The 16897-nt window shown below is 36.8% G+C and overlaps 1 protein-coding gene across 2 annotated transcripts in view; it reads left to right on the top strand.

Annotated features, from left to right (window-relative positions):
• The window catches only part of SIPA1L1 (signal induced proliferation associated 1 like 1), a 200891-nt gene that overhangs the window by 136877 nt on the left and 47117 nt on the right, over positions 1-16897 (top strand). For both annotated transcript variants that reach the window (XM_056492556.1, XM_056492555.1), the window contains 4 exons: positions 2041-2171; positions 2787-2975; positions 8380-8554; positions 15706-15809. In XM_056492556.1, the coding sequence (XP_056348531.1) occupies positions 2041-2171; positions 2787-2975; positions 8380-8554; positions 15706-15809 (599 nt within the window). The remainder of the gene's footprint in view (positions 1-2040; positions 2172-2786; positions 2976-8379; positions 8555-15705; positions 15810-16897) is intronic.

Here is a 16897-nt window from a genome sequence, read left to right as displayed (position 1 = left end):
AAGCTGTGTATTATGCTGATTCAAAAATTAATCTTTCTCCAAGACTGTGCTGCTTCTTCATTGACCTTGTCTGCCACAAACTGATGAGCTATAAACATCCTGGAAAAAAAAACAAGCTACTTATTGCAGGAGGAAGAAAGGCTAGGGTGCTAGTAATATAATTAGTTAGAAATTTTGAATGACAGAACATCTCTGGCATTTACAGGGCTCATATCTGTGGACTAGTACAAAAACATAATTAGGGTTATAAAGATATTCTAATTTATTAGTAACTTTCCCACTCATAGTTCAGCCATCCAAAGTTTAATGACAACAGTTTCACAACATTCCACATGATATTAGAAGAATTTTGAATTTTAATTACCTTTGTTTAGAGTATTGGCTTTTTCATGACTTGCAGAGGAATTTGGTAGAAAGCAAGTCTTCTAATGCTGTGAGCATGTTTCTTTTATGTCTTGCATGCTCTGACATCTTAAACAGAAAACATTGAGTGAAGGATAATAAAATACCAGACACTGAGGACTTGAGTAGAGAGAGCCCCCAAGGGCTTCAAGTGCTGGACAGCTGTGTGAAAGCACTTAGTATGTTGGAGGGAGATCTTGTAAGAACCAATAAGTATAAGTTTTAAAATAATTACAGTAAAAATGAGGCTCCCAAATTTTTAACAATACTCTTAATTGTAAAAATTATTGCATTCACTTTAGATGGAGTGTATTGCAATATCTATTTTTATTATCTTTAAAGATGCAGATGATGTTAAAATATTTTACATTTATCTCTATAGTAGAATAGATCATACTAGACTGCTCCTAAAGTTCTTATTTAAAACTCTGGTTGTTTTAAGAATAACAAGTAATCTACATAGGCAATATGATTACATTTCTTGTCAGGGCAGTTGCATCTCTTTTTTATTCCACTGAATTTCACTTTTCTTTGAGTTGCTGAATATTCACGTAGTTTTAACTTTCTATTCTTGTGCACATACAAAATTCATTCATATTTGCAGCTCATGGAAAATGATGATGTGGGACTTATTTTCTTGTACAATGCTTGACTCCTATTTTTTGTCTTTTAAATTTTCTTTTAGGGAATTATTACTTAAGATATGGGCAGCTTTGTTTATATGTTTCTGCATTAATAGTGATATACCTCTGTCATCAGTCAAGATAGTTTGTAATACTCAAAAGGTTCCACAGAAGAGCCTTCAACACCAATCTCACATTGTTGAGCTTTGATTTTTGTAAATGTGCTTTTCTAACTTCTTTTTCCTGTAAATTTTGGCTTTGCATGTCTATAGTTAGATGAATATAAAAATGTGTTTCAAAGAATCTGCTGTTCAACTAGGGAGTGATTTCACCAATCTTGGATTCTCCTCTCTGCTGCCTTCCCCAATAGACTGGTTTTCAATTGAACTCTTAGCACTTTAAGGGTTATTGAACACTTGACTGTTCAATATTTATACTAGTCATTTTATTCTCGTGCTTTATTTTTCTGTGGTACTATGATTTGATATTTTTACTGTGAACGAACCTTTAACTTCTTTTTCAGCTTCATCAGTTTTTTCCATTTTAGAATTGAGTAACGTGTATGGAAATAGCAAAAAACAGTCAAAAAAAATTTACATCATTTGCTAAGTACAGTTATTTGATATTTCTGTTTTAGCATAGGTTGTTGAGTTTCCCACTTTGGTGCGTTTGACTTCACCCTTTTTATTTTTAAGGGGGGAAATTGGTTGTACTTATTTAGTTCAATGTGAATGAAACAGATGGCAATATAAAAGCTGATGTAAGAGGTGTTTCTTGTTTTGGGCCTATTTAAGCAGAGATGCCATGTTGAATTTCAGCCTTTTTGTATAAAAGAGGCTCATGAGAGAAGTGAAGCACAAGAATGACATCCTGGTACCACTTGAAGATATGCTCTTATTGACTCCATGGAGCTGGCAGTTTACTTCCAGTGTAATAAGCATGAAAATATAGTTTGTGAAAATATAGTAAGTAGAAGAAGTAAGACAGATTTATTTTTTTCCCCCTCATATACAAGAACATTGGAACTATTTTGGGGCAGATGAGAACCTGGGTCCAGTAGCTGTGAGTATAAGAAGAGAGAAGCCAGAGGAAATCAAAGAAAATGGACCTCAGTACAACTACCGGATCATATTCAGAACCAGTGAGGTAAGCAGTTCAGGGGGGATAGTAAAAGAAACTAGAAGTGAGAAGGCCAAAACCAGGTGGAATATGTGGGGTTTATGTGCTTTTCAGCATTGATAATAGATTTCTGTATAATCCATGAACCTCCTGGCAGAATTATGCTACATCTTTATCTGGCACAGAATATATATGAGTTATTCCATAACATCTAATACAGAGGAAATGCTGAAGGTTGTTTTCGTTAAATCTTGAGAAACTTACAGGAGCTATATTAGCTAGAGGCAAGCAAAAAGGAGGGGAATTGCTTTTTTCACTTTTATATGTTGCATTAGGTAGACCTGAGAAATGTTTTCTTACTTTTAAATGCTCTATATTATAGAAATACTGTACTAATGCTAATTTTTCCAGGTAGTAGTTTCCTGTAAAACTCAAATTAATAAATTGTTGGAAATAGTCTGATTACTGTTATCAGTGAATGACATTTTGTGTATCAGTGTTGGTCTCATGCTAACAGAAATTCCTTCATGTCCTTGATCTCTACTGAGAACTGGAAAAATAATATGTTTAGTTCCTCTGCTATTGCTAGTCAATGTCAGTGCATAATTCAATATATGTGCTGTTTTTCTTTTGTATGCATAGCTCATGACATTAAGAGGCTCTGTGCTGGAAGATGCTATCCCTTCTACTGCAAAGCATTGCACAGCCAGGGGACTTCCCCTAAAAGAAGTGCTGGAGTATGTGGTTCCAGAGCTGAATATCCATTGCCTAAGGCTGGCCTTCAACACTCCAAAAGTCACAGAACAACTTATGAAGCTTGATGAGCAAGGGGTAAGTGCAGAGTTACAGAATTAAACAAATTATATTAATCTGTCAGATTATTGCCATGAGTTGCAAAATGAGTTTTTAGCTTTAGATGATTAGAGTCAGTGTTAAAGTGCCTCATTTAAACTAAAACTTGTAATCTGTAGAGAGTTATGTTGCGTTTATTTCCCTCAACTTTTGCAAAATATTTGGGATATATGAAATCAAGTTCATTTCTCTAGGTAGCCTAAAGTTTTAGAGTAATGTTATGGCAGTTGTTCATTTAAATTTCCTTTAAAAGAAACTACATTGTTGTTTTTCAAAGACTGTGGGGAGGAGGGAGTTTTGTTTTTCTTACTGCTATTATACTAAGAAGAGATGTCCCCCATGGTGCTAAAAGTTTAATTTAACACTTCATTGGCCAAACTATGACCAGGGTGCTGCTTGTCTTGTGAAGTCTTCTGTAAAGCCTTAGGCATGGTCCCCCACAACATCCTTCTCTCTGAATTGGAGAGAGATGGATTTGATGAGTGGGCTGTTAGATGGATAAGGAATTGGTTGGATGGTCGCATCCAAAGGGTAATGGTCAATGGCTCAGAGTCACAGTGGACATCAGGGACAAGTGGTGTAACTCAGGTCCATAGTGGGACTTCATCTATGTCACTAATGCAGATATTAAGGGATTGAGTGTACCCGCAGCAAATTAGGATGCTGAGTGGTGCAGCTGCCATGCCTGAATGATGCGATTCCATCCAGAGGGACGTGGACAAGCTCAAGATGTGGCCCCATGGGAATCTCATGAGGTTTAAGATGACCAAGGGCAAGGTCCTGCACCTGGTTCAGGGCAATCTTCAGTATCAATACAGGCTATGGATGAACAGATCAGAGCAGCCCTGCCCAGAGGGAGTTGGAAGTGCTGGTGGGTGGAAGGCTGGACATGACCCAGCCATGGGCACTGCCAGTCCAGAGAGCCAAGTGTGTCCTGGGCTGCATCCAGAGCAGTGTGGGCAGCAGGGCAGGGAGGGGATTCTGTCCCTCTGCTCTGAGAGACCCCACCTGCAGGGCTGCATCAGCTCTGGGGTCTGCAGCAGAAAGGAGAAGGACCTGCTGGAGTGAGTCTAGAGGATGGCCCCAAGATGATGAGAGGGACAGAGCATCTCTGGTGTGAGGAAAGGCTGAGAGAGCTGGGATTGTTCATCCTGAAAAAGAGAGGCTTGGGGTGACTTTCCAGTACCTGAAGGGAGCCTATAAGAAAGGAGAGGGACTTTTTACAAGAGCATGGACTGACAGAACAAGGCAGAATAACTTCAAACTGAAAGAGTAGATTTAGAGTAGATAATAGGAGGAACTTCTTTACTATGAGAATGATGAGGCACTAGAACAGGTTGCCAGAGAAGCTGTGGATGCCATGTCCCTGGAGGTGTTCAAGGCCAGCTTGAATGGTGCTCTGAGTAGCTTGGCCTAGTGAGAGGTGTCCTTGCATGTGGCAGGCAGGGGAATTGGAGCTGGATGAACTTTAAGGTCCCCTTCCAAACCAAACCACTCTGATTCCATGACATGTAACAAAACTGTGAGGTTAAATTATCCTTAGTTCATATCTTATGTTAAGCTCCCATAGCATGGCTTTCTAATACTTAAACTTTTGAAAATCATTAAGGGCGAGTGATAGTTAAATTCTTATTATCTGCATCAAAGTATTTTCTGGTTTTGTGGTAATGAAACAGTTTGACACTTCTAGCTGAAAAAGATAAGTACACTCTGTACTAATTAGAAGCTTCATTTTTTTCAATTCTAAGCTAACAAAAATTGGGTAGCAGCTGCTCTACTAATTAAGTACACAGAATGTTGATCACTTCTTCTTGCTGAGTGTCACACTGTTTCATTACAGCATGAACAGGTGCCTGTTTGATATAGCAGATAAAATGTTTTGTAAATTTAAGAGTTAAGATTATAAAGTCACCTTAAACTGAACTAGCCATTAAATTTCACCCAGGAATCCCTTCACTGAGCCAAGTTTGTATGCACTGGTTTTCATTAGAATAAAATTACTTTTTTATATTTGAGTGAGATCTTAAAGCAATTGCTTGTTTTCATATTTAAAAATTTACACGTTTTTGTTTAAATTTATCTGCCTTCAGCTTTAAGACTTCTAATATTTTTCTCTGCTACATCTTAAAAGTCATTTTGGTGTGAGATTTTTTTTCCAGCAAAGGTTTTTGTATGTAGTGATTATATCATCTGTTGGTCTTGTTTATGATAAACTAAACAGATTGCACTTTTCCAGTCTTTCACTGCAACATATTTTCTCTGCATTTCATATCACTCTTGTGGCTGAGCTCTGTCTCATCTACTCTTCCAATATCTGCATATGTCATTCAGTGTTAGAATGGGAATATTTTTCTTGCCCTAGTTTTGTACTGGTGGTGTATGTGAAAGTTGCTCATTCCTTACTTCCTCTTAGATTGCTTGAGTGGTAACATCTGCTGTTCATACATATGGTCCACATTGCTTGTCACCTAGCTGTTCTTTTATTGGATTTATTAAAATGCCTTCATTTGAATAGCTCTGTGTTAAACAGCAATCCAGCCATTTCCTAGGGCTGCACTAGCTTCTTTGCTAATCACTGTCTACTAATCTTTGTCTTGAATGCAGAGCTCATGGTAGGTTACTCTAAGTTTGCATCCAAATATGATTTAAAAATTTGAATATTAGGGCAATTACTGATTTATTTCAGTTGAAGCTAATCTTTATGGCAATTCCTCATTCACAGAAATATTGTGAAATGTCACTTGGTTCTTAATATAATTCCCGGTTCATAATATAAACTTGCTGACTGGTTAAATCCAAGATATACTTTCTGCTGCCTTGACTGGGTGCTAGATAAATACTTAAAGTGCATTTTTCCCGTATATATGAATATGTAAATACTTTCAGATTATTAAAATGAAGATGCTACTTTAGTAGTTTTACCATGACAGAATTTATGCTTCAACTTTTTTAGCTTTTTCTTGTAATTAATGAACTTCTAAGGACTGTAGGTTTAATGATGGGGGCTGCATGCTTTTCTCCAGATCTGCTCTTTTTGATTCAGAAATGCCAACTTGTGTTGTCCTTAAGGAAACTTTTTTTTCTAAAATTAGCAAATCTAAGAGCACAGCTAGAAGGCATATCATGCTCTTTGCATAGTCCTTGTTTAGTTTCTTAGGCTGACATTTTCAAAGCAATCAGGCATGGTTGTTTGCTTACTCATTGGTGCTGCAGATCCCATTTATAATTTGCCCTTGGAAATACTTGCTTCACCTGAAGTTGAAGCTTAAATAGTGCAAGTGTGCTTCATGAGAATAATTTTCTTTGTCCTAGTTTCTTTAAGTGAAATTACTAGAAGCACTTGTAGTCAGCAGTACAGTTGAGGTGTTGTGGTTCCATGAGGCACTTGCATCCATTCCTGTTTCTGTGGGACTGGAGAAGGCACATCTGAGCAGCAGATGCCTGAATAGTCCAAGACAGCCCCTGCTGCTGATGATACAGAAAGTGATGGCAGTTGCTGGGGCAGGAATGGCAGCAGTGCCACCTCTCACCATCCATCCTTGCTCCCCTCCTCTCTCCTCCCCCACCACATGGTAGCAGGAGGCACTGGAACAGATTGCCAGGCTGGACATGTCCTATCCCTGAAAGTATTAAAAGTCAGGTTGGATGTGGATTTGAGCAACCTGGTCTAGTAGAGTGTCCCTGCTGCCCACGTCAGGACTTTGGGAACTAGATGATCCTTAAGGTCCTTTCCAGCCCAAAGCATTTCATGATTTTGTGCTGTACTTGAGTCATAAGAATTTTGGACATGTTTAGAAGATTCAAGTCAGTGTGTCTGATGATAAAATAAGGGATATTTTGTAGAGGGGAAAAAAGCAGCAGCCTAGAACTGTGACTTATTCTATATAATGACTTCTTCAGCAGGTGTAAACAAGCCAGGTTATCTTTAGTCTTCTTTTTCCCTCCTTGTTTTCTTGCTGCTAATACTTTATCCTCATCATCATTCATCCTTGGTAGTAAAGGAAGAATACAGTAAAGTAGCAATTTTCAGAGTTTTTAAATTTTAAATTTGCATTCTCTAGAGACAGGACCACTTCTGAGGGCCTTTAAATTATCACACCATAAATGTAATAGGTTAAAATTAAAATCAGTTTCCTTATGTGTCCACATCATCCTAGCAAGTTCAAAATCCTTTGCCTCATGTATTGGGATAGAATCTTCTGAGAGCGAATTACAGTATATTCAGATAACTTTGCTTCCAGGGCCCTTGCAAATAACTGCTTTCTCTTCCCACTAACTTCTAGCCCAGACTTGTAAATCTCATGCCAGTTGTGATAGATTTTCTTACTATTTCATTCTGGCATATGTGATTGGTGTTTATTTGAAAAAGAGCCTCTGCGAAAATTCGTGTGTGGGAGGAAAGATTATTTACCAGGCAATAAGGATGCATTTCTATCAGATGAATTATGTGCATAAACTCCAAGGCTCTCCCTTGCCCTCCTTCAGAGTTCTTGCTTGTGAAATTGGTTTTGGAGAGAGCAGTAAATGGCTATGGATGCTGCTTTCTTCCCTTCTATAACTTCTCTATCTGTAGACCAGATGTAAATTATGCCAGTGTACTGCTTTTGTGTGTGTGTGTGTGGATCAATTTGAATTGGTAGAAACAGTTTGCTTTGAAGAATCACAATTGTGGTTCGGTAAAAAATTATTTACATCTTCAGCTTCTGCTGTATTAGAAACATCAAATGGCAAATTAGATGAGAAATGAAAATAGAAAGCACAAGTGTATTTGAATATCTATGGTAGTAAATAGTACCTTCAAGGTATGACCAGCATTTTTTTAATTTAACTGGTTTTTAGTTAGTATCATCATATCTAAGTCAGAGAGGACCAAGTGAATGTCATGGAGTCTTTCCTCATTGCTAGCAGATGAATTTGCTAAGAGGTGAGTAATTTCTGTCTTCTCTTTGAAATGAGAGTTCATTTTGTCACTTGTTTAAGAAACAAGCACATGATGTGCCCTATCCTTCTCAGCATCGGGTGGCAGCTATGGTACCAGCCTGAGTGAGAGTCAAGCTCCTGGCATTGCTCAGCCAGCACTCCCCATGTGGCTCAGTGTTAGACATTCACTTGCAAGCTGCAGTGCTGTCCTCCTGGAAATAAGCAACATTCATGTTTGTTTCACTTCAGACAGCATTTTGACATCTTCAGATTAAATCAAGGCAATTATACTAGAAAAGAATGAGAGTATTTTAACTAGACTAACTTTTGAAATTAGACTGAATATTAGGGTTTTTTTCATTCATTAATTATGGGTTTATGAAAGTGTGGGAAGTGAATTCAGTGCATAAGTTGCTTCATCACTTGGTATACACATGAAATTTTAATCTTTTTCCTTTTGCAGTTAAGTTACCAGCTTAAAGTGGGTATCATGTACTGCAAAGCTGGGCAAAGCACAGAAGAAGAAATGTATAATAATGAATCAGCAGGTCCAGCCTTTGAGGAATTTCTTCAGCTCTTGGGAGAGCGAGTTCGACTCAAGGGATTTGACAAGTATCGTGCTCAGCTAGATACAAAAAGTAAGACATTTTCATTCTTTTTTTCCCTCTTAAGTGAACAAAATGCTTGATATGGTTGCTAATTGCCTTTTTGAAGAGAGTTCTTAAAAATAACATCTTTGCTGTAGGAAGGCAGTTGCTTAATATAAGTTGCTTAAGAAAGCAGAGCACGTGTGTAATTTAACTGTACTCATACAGTCTCTCAACTCTGATAATTGGATTTTTGTACTGATTTGGCATGAAATTATCAATAAAGCTACAACAAGAAACCAGTAATTATGGAACTGGTATTGCAAATCTATTATCAGTGTGTTGTGTTAAGGCTAATCATAATACAGCTGGTATGTCCTTTTTTTTAGATGATGCACTTATAGACTATCTCCAAAATGTTTTGTGAACCCATCTATGTCACTCCACCTTGAAAAGTTGATTTACTGCTTTTCTGATGTCTGTTGCATGCAGTTTTTCTTCTAGGCAGTTTTGTCTTAGTCATCCTGTCAAATGTATTCCTCCCTCTGTGCTTTTTCTTTTTTGAGTTATGAAAATTAAACTGGATTTGGCAGCTATGTTATCAGCTCTAAATGTAAAACATATTGCAACAAAATGCAGTGGTAGGATGATCTTGGGTGACCGTAACTATAAAAGAAACTCCCTGCATTTGGAATCAGTCACGTGAAATACCTGTTTATCAGCTAGCACATGCTGCATTCAGTTTGTAGATCTGTTCAAATTACTTGGGGAAATTTTGTCTTGTGTTCCTTTTCTTTGAGTACTGGAGCTAACCAGTTCCTATGGAGATCATTTGCTATTTTGCTCACTTGTAGCAAAGGAAATGAAATAAGGAGTTTGATTCATGAAAGCTGAAAAACATTCATCAGCTTTAGCGCAGCAGAAGCTGTGGTCTTGTCATGGGTCTCCTGGCACAAATAGAGTACCTTACTGTGCTTTAATCCTCCATCATTCTATATTCTGTCCTTAATTCCTACAGCAATCGTGTTGCCATGTCCTCAGGCTGTTCTTGACCAGTCTGATCATCAATCCTCAGAGGGTTCTAAAGCCTCCTTTGGTTTTCAGCCTAAGTTAATATCTATTTTGCACATATTTAACATCCAACCTCCCTTTTTTATTTTTTTTATTTTTTTTATTTTTTTTTACTTGGAATACTTATATTCCCTCTGTTATCCCTTGAGAGCATTTCATAGATACATAGAATGGTTTGAGTTGGAAGAGGCTGAAAGATCATCCCATGTCAACCCCCCAGCCATGGGCAGGGACACCTTCCACTAGAGCAGATTGCTGAGAGATCCATTCGACCTGGCCTTGAAAACTTCCAGGGATGGGGCATCCACAGCTTTTCTGGGCAACCTGTGCCTGGGCAACCTCACCACCCTCACTGTAAAGAATTTCTTCCCAATATCTAATAGAAACCTGCCCTTCTTCAGTTTAAAATCATCCCCCCTTGTCCTATTGCTCAATGTCCTTGGGAAAAGTCCCTCACCAGCTGTCTTGTAGGAAATGCATGTAATTCTCAAGGTAAGTTTTCCTCTTGAGCAGCTCTGAACTGTCATTGGTTATAAAGACAAGCTAGGTCAGAAATCAAATGGATATGGTGAACAGAGAAAACATTTATTTAGCTTCTGGTTTTATATTGTGACCTTGTTACTTTCAGTTGTTAAAACAAGATCTTTCTTCCCTTTCTTCTGGGCTAGTTATAGTGTGAAAAAAAGGAAAATAACCCACATTTTGGTGTCAGTCCACACACACTGTTTTCTAGAATGTGTAATGTTGTATGATTGAGTTAATTCATCTGCTCAAATATACCCAAGTAGGCTGTAAATGTCTTCTCAGTACTTTTTTTGCATTTCCTTCTAAACAGTAGAATTTTCCAGAGATGTTCTGAATTCCTTGTTGTTGTTTATGACTCAAGCAAAGAATTTTGTTAGCCTTTATGTGCTACAATCTAGCACCTGTTGAATGGAACCTTTAGGTTGACTGAATCTCTCCTGGTTTTGAGAGTTATCTTTTTGTAAAGAAGATTTCTCCTCCATGTTGAGAGCTGGCTTTTTTTTCACATTGCCCAGCAGACCCAGACAGCTCCATTCTGTATCTAAATATACAAAAAGTTTTTATGTGAACACTTCAGTATGATCCTAGAGGACAGGAAATCCTCTAAATGAAAGATTTCCTACATTTTATTTCAGTCAAGGTCTACAGCCTCACATGTGGAGCCTCATCAGCAAGAACCGCTTAGGAATTCTTTAAGTTGTCTCACATCTTTCAGGTTAGATTGCCTGCAGGATTACTGAGAAAACACATGACTGTGTAAGCATGCACAAGTTCTTAATGAGTAGGTTTAGACAGCAGCAAATGTGAGCAGTGGCAGCAAACATTTCTAATTGATCTTGATGGTGGTGTGTTCTCCTTTCTGCAAGGCACAGATGGAAATGCTGAAAGAGAAGGCAGAATTTGGAGGCACAGCACTTGCTCTTTGGATAGCTGCATTTGGAAACAAAGCACGTTCTACACAGGAAATGGGGGGGAAAAAGCCACTTTGTGATAGGGGAAATTCAAAAGATCAGAGATTGTCACAAGAACTGCATCTCAGGTGTGGGGAATGTGTGAAGAGCAGAATACAGCCAGGCAATACATATTTGATAGCTACCCTAAATAATCAGTTGGTCCTTTTGCTTTGGCCTTAACACAGAGACCTGCAAAGGAGAGGGTTGTGGTTTTTTACTGTGACTTAGGTTTATAGGTATTGTTGAAACAGCTAGGTATACAGCTAGGAAGTGAACTTCTCCATCTTCCACCTCTGTGCTCTTCTGTTGCTAGAGAGCTCTTGTCTTGAAATAGTTCTTGCAGTTTCACTACTCAGGAAATTTTCCTGCACAAGAATTCTCTTCAGTGGCAGCACAGTTGATTGCAAAGATGTGCTTAAAAACAAATATCTGTTCATTGACTTGTCAGAAAGGTCAGCCCTATGTAGGCTACTTTGCTAGTATCTGTACCTTTGACAATGCTTTGCAAGCTGTGGAAAGCAGTTGCATGATGTGAGACGTGGAAGGATTTTTCTCTATATGGAGATGAGCTGATTTGTATATGTACTCTGAAAATATTCACAATATTTTTAATTTATGCAAATTTAGAAAAGTAAAGTTGCTCTAGCAAAAGGCAGTTTCAAAACAGTTTATCTTAGAAATGTTTAGAGTTAGGGTCCTAATTAGAAAGTGTTCATAACAGAGCCAATTCCTTAGAAGGAGGAATCTCATGCATGCTATTAACTGAAAGCCTATTTAAGTGTATTGGATCCTTCAAGGTCTTTAGTTTTGGATCTCTGCCAGTACCACTGTGAAAAAGAGATGCTACTTTTCAAGTTTTGTTTGTTTATTTCTAGAATTACCAGAGGGGAAACAGTCTATCTCCTGGCAGCCTGCAGACTTTGGATAGGAAATAGAGCTTGAAAATGTCACCTATCCCACAGTGACTAGGAAGCTTATGGGCATCACTTTAAAGTAATAAACATCACAGTGATCTTTCAAATTATAACTTCAGTCATTTTACTTTGTTTTCCAGTTGTAATGCATGCTTTATTTCCCTCCCCCTCACTTAGTCTTGTTTCTCAATATTTTCAATTGGTAAGTGGGATCAGCTTGATAATGCTGGGCCTAGTAACAAGGATTGTGTGCCCAACAGAGTGGTAGTGTGGTTGATGTGGGAAATAAAGGAAGTTAGTTAATTTGAGTTGGGAATTTTATGATTTATCAATTTGATATGATTATAAACTAAGCTAATAATGGTAGGTTTCTGTACTAGATGTTTATATACTGCATGATTTTCTGATTAAGACATAAGAAGACTATAAAACCTTAAGCTATTAAGTAGATAATAAAATATGGAAAATGAATGACTCTGAATTGATGTTTCATTTAGAGGTTGTCAGGAAACTTCAATGTTTGTAATGAAATAATACAGATAGATTACCTTCTTGAATTGTACTATATGACATCTTTCCAACCTTGTGGAAATAATGATAGACTTATTCTTGGGTCTGAGACTTTTGTTGAGAGACCAACAAATCTTAAGATGTTGAGTTGCTTAAGAAGCAGAAATGGAGATGGAGGAAAGTCCATCTGCATTTCTCTGAGTTTGTGTTACACATATACTTTTGTATGGTACAAAATAAAATATTCTGTCCTTGTTTCTGTGTGAAAACTTGGGTATTATAAAAGTTGATCATGAGTGCTTGGTGTAATCCTTGTGTATGAGAAAAGAGCTATCCTTGTGTAGACAGCTGCTGACAAAGCAAAGATAGAGGGGAACAACATTAATTTCTGAAAATATTTGTTCTTATCCTTCTATTGTGAGCCCTTCTGCAGTTTGCAGTTTGGCTGTCCTGCCTTATCAGTGTAACTTACTTTTTGTTCTCCTACAATTCCTTGGGATGTTTTTGTTTGAAACAGGGAGCCAGATTTTCTACTCATAATGGTTTTTGTAGTGTTTTCTAGCACAGAGGTTAAACTGCTGTAGAAGCAGGCTGACAAAATCCTGTGGATTCAGTCAGCAGTATGCTGGTGGTGTCAGCCACAGTTTTGAGCACTGTTGGTGTTAGGAAAAAAAACAACTTCAAATGTGAGTCTGTTAATCCTTGTGAATATAACTGAGAATTATTGGAAGGACAGAAGACTTAAGGTGGATATTTAGAGATGGCTAACAATGGAAGGGAAAAAGGATCAGCTACTCAGCTAAGTAGCCAGATCCAGTAAAGGGACAAGGCTGGGAAAGCATCATGAATAGCTATGCCATAAACTGCTGGCCAGAGGGGATGTCTTCAGTGTAAAAAGGTGCTAATGAATTTGAAGATCCCTCAGGCCTCTGTTAAATAGAAGGAAATTAAAGTAGATTGCAGTGCTGGCTTGCAGTTTTGACCTTGAAATGATGGATGTTATTCCAGTACACAGTCTTGGATTTTATTGCAATAGCTGTGATTTGATTTAAAGCAAACACCTGCAATTATGGTGGTGTACTTCAGGAAAAATATTATGAACTTCAAAAAAGCAGAATGGTGAGAGAGATGTACAGTCTGCAGTGTGTATGGACTTCTATTGGTAGTTCAGTTTGAATAGGACATATTTAAACTGTAAAGTGCTTGGAAATAATTGGTACTATTAAATGTGCCACTTGGATTGTAGCCTGATTATTTAGTTTGCAGAATCAGTGCTGTTCTCAGAAAACATTTTTCTGCCTAAAATTAAATCTGTCAGGAAAGTTGAAAGTTTGGCTTAAATATGTAGGTGTTCTAGAATACTTTTTTTTGTCAGAATTGCTTTATTCTATTCCCCCAATACCTTTTGAGACCCTTCCCCTCTTTTGAGGTCTGCCTTCCCATGCCTCACTTCCCTATCTTTTTGCACCTGCTCCTCCCCTTTCTAATTATTTGTAGTATTTTTGTATGCTCCGTTTCTAAAAGATGATGTACAAATCAGACAGTACAGTCCAACAGATAAAGCTGTTATGAAGTTGCATTGATGTTTAGGTGACTTTTAGGTGTGTCTGCCTCCTTGGGTGTGCACTGCAGTGATCAGGCAGAGGACAGAGGCTGCTGTGAACACAGTGCAAGATTTCAGCTGTCCTGCTGTTCTAATTAGCATTTAAAAGAAAATAATTAGCATATTTATTATTATTATTAGGGTATTAAATATTAATATTTAGACTGTACAAATCTTTTATTTCTAATTCCCTTTTTATTATAGATACGTGATTTGGAAGTGTAAAATCTCTATGTGGCTATAATATAGACAACTTCCAATTTCATTTTACAGATCATTTTGTGTTTGATTTATATTAAAGCTACCTCTGTTTTATTATTCTGAATCTGTCAGGGAACAAGCTTCTCAAAGTTTATACTCAAAATCTGGGTAAATAAACTGTATATTTATTACTGTAAATGCATCACAACTCTCAAATCTGTTCTCTTCCTAGTAACATGATCTCTCTGCTAATGAAAATGCCAAGATACAGTTTTTAACAGCTTTTTAAAATACATTGTTATAAATAGCTGAGATTATATAATTTAGTAGCATGTTTATATAACTTCAAATAGCCAGAATGCTTTTTTCCATATATAAAACTAGTTATTTTTCAGATTGTGTTTGAAAGCAGGCTTTTTGCACTGCAGACATAAGTTGTGTTTAATAGAATATACTCACTATTTTGTCTTTAAATGTGCTACTGCTTAAATTAATGGCACATTTTTCATGGTCACTTTTTAGAGTGAAAGAAAGTGAAAACAAGTTCACAATTTGTCAGCAATCAAGTGTTGTTTTCAACCAACACTTTGCAAACTGAGTAATATCCCCCTCTTCTTTTTTCTTTCTAAACTTCATAATCCTAGTTTTTTTATAATTTTCTCTCCACACGGAAGTCTCTGTCCACACTTAATTATTTCTGTGGCCTGTTTCTGGGTCTCTTCTCTTTCTTCTGTAACTTTTAAAATAGGGTGGCCAGAACTCAAAACAGGTGAGATTACCTTAAATTAATATACTAGCATCATAATGCCATTTTTGTGGGCTTTTTCCATCATCAATTATAAGCATGCTGACATCCTATTTGGGGTTTTGACTGCTCCTGTCCATAAAGCAGCTGCTCTAGTGAAGGTGCTACCTGATTTCATTACAGCTAATTTCAGATCCTGATGATTATGCATAAGAGAACTCATCCTGTTCTTACTGTGGGTTATAGGTCCTTTGCTGTTTAATTATGTATGAGATCATGGTATTAATTTTCAATATCCATCTGCTTTTCTGAAGTCTTTTTCACATTCCTTACAGTTCAGTTTCATTCTGAGATATTGGGTGATGCCTGAAAACTACCACAGACTTTGTCATCCCTTTTCATGCTTACATAGGCTTTCTTCAGGATCTTCTGGTATAAATTCCCTATTCCTAAGAAGTTTTTGTCTGGGAAAAGTATGCAAAAGTGCACAGGCTGTCTTTATGTGACACTTGCTTTGGCAGGTGAACAAACTCTGAGTAAATTCTTACTTGCTCATATTTCAGCTAGAATTGAGGATGAATAAAAATTGTCTTGACTGATTTTTTTTTTTTCAGTAATAATGAAACTTGTTTTTAAACTGTTTTTTAATAATACTTTTATTTTGTCTTCTTTAACTATAGCTGATTCAACAGGTACTCACTCTCTTTACACAACATACAAGGACTATGAAATTATGTTCCACGTTTCTACTATGTTGCCATATACTCCAAACAACAAGCAACAGGTAAGATGGGCTCAGAAGTATTTGAACTATTGAGTATTTATGACAACTTTAATTTATTACTAGCAAAAAACCACTTAAGGAATTAAAAGTAAAGGTGGCTGTCTCTGTGTCAGAGATAAGCAAAGCAGATGATTGTAGGTTTTTCTCCATTGGACTGTTTAATGTGCCTTACTTTGATGTAAATAGTATGCAATAGTGTCAGTAGCACGTGTCAGAAGGACCACAGTGTGCCTGATGACTTTAAATAATTTTAAACCTTCTACAGCTAAGTCAATTTCCCTTTAAGGTTTCCATTTAGCAAATTGTAATATGCACAGAGATGGTCCAGAACACTACACAACAGTACATGATCAAAATCCTTTTGTCAAGATCCTTTATTTTCCCTTTTTAAAAAAAAGCTATATTATACTATTTAGGCTGAGCTGCTTTGTTGCACTGAACCTTGTTAAACTTTTTTTATGTTTGTGTCTGCTTTTGTTAAACACTAAGCCATATTGTTTTGTTTGATGTATATGCATTTTATTCTAGAAATGTTGCTTTGTACTTCTGCAAATAAAACAGATTTTTGTTTTACAATAAAAGATAACATAGAATTCTTTTTAGCTTGCTTTTGTACACTAAATGTTCTGCTACTCTATAACTCACCTTCTCTTGTACTTTAGTCTTTATTTACTGCAAGAAGCATACCAGAAAATTATTTATAGTATGTCTTAAGGACAATGACAACTTATTTACATCTTTAAACAGAACCTGCCACTGGCTTGAAAAAATGTGTGAAATGGGGGATGTTTTCCTGCTTGCATGTATCACTGATTACTCTTGATACTCACAGGATTTGTTTTTCCCCTTTGTTTAGCTTAAAATTTTCCCTTATAAGTTTACCCGTAATACTACATATAGAAATGAAATTATTATGAGAACAGCCATGCCTGAAATTTATTAGATGAACAAGTAATTCTGGTACTTGTTATGTAACCCTCAATTGTTTGTTTCCAGCTTGAAGTATCACCTGGGGAAAGAAAATGAGTAATAGTAATTTATAATAATGAGAAATAAATAATTGGAAATTTGCAAAAAGTCAGTTTTAA

Source organism: Oenanthe melanoleuca, chromosome 5 (assembly GCF_029582105.1).
Source record: "Oenanthe melanoleuca isolate GR-GAL-2019-014 chromosome 5, OMel1.0, whole genome shotgun sequence".
NCBI classification, from domain to species: Eukaryota; Metazoa; Chordata; class Aves; order Passeriformes; family Muscicapidae; genus Oenanthe; species Oenanthe melanoleuca.
The sequence above is the reverse complement of the archived record's forward strand: the minus strand, read 5'-3'. Positions and strand labels throughout refer to the sequence as shown.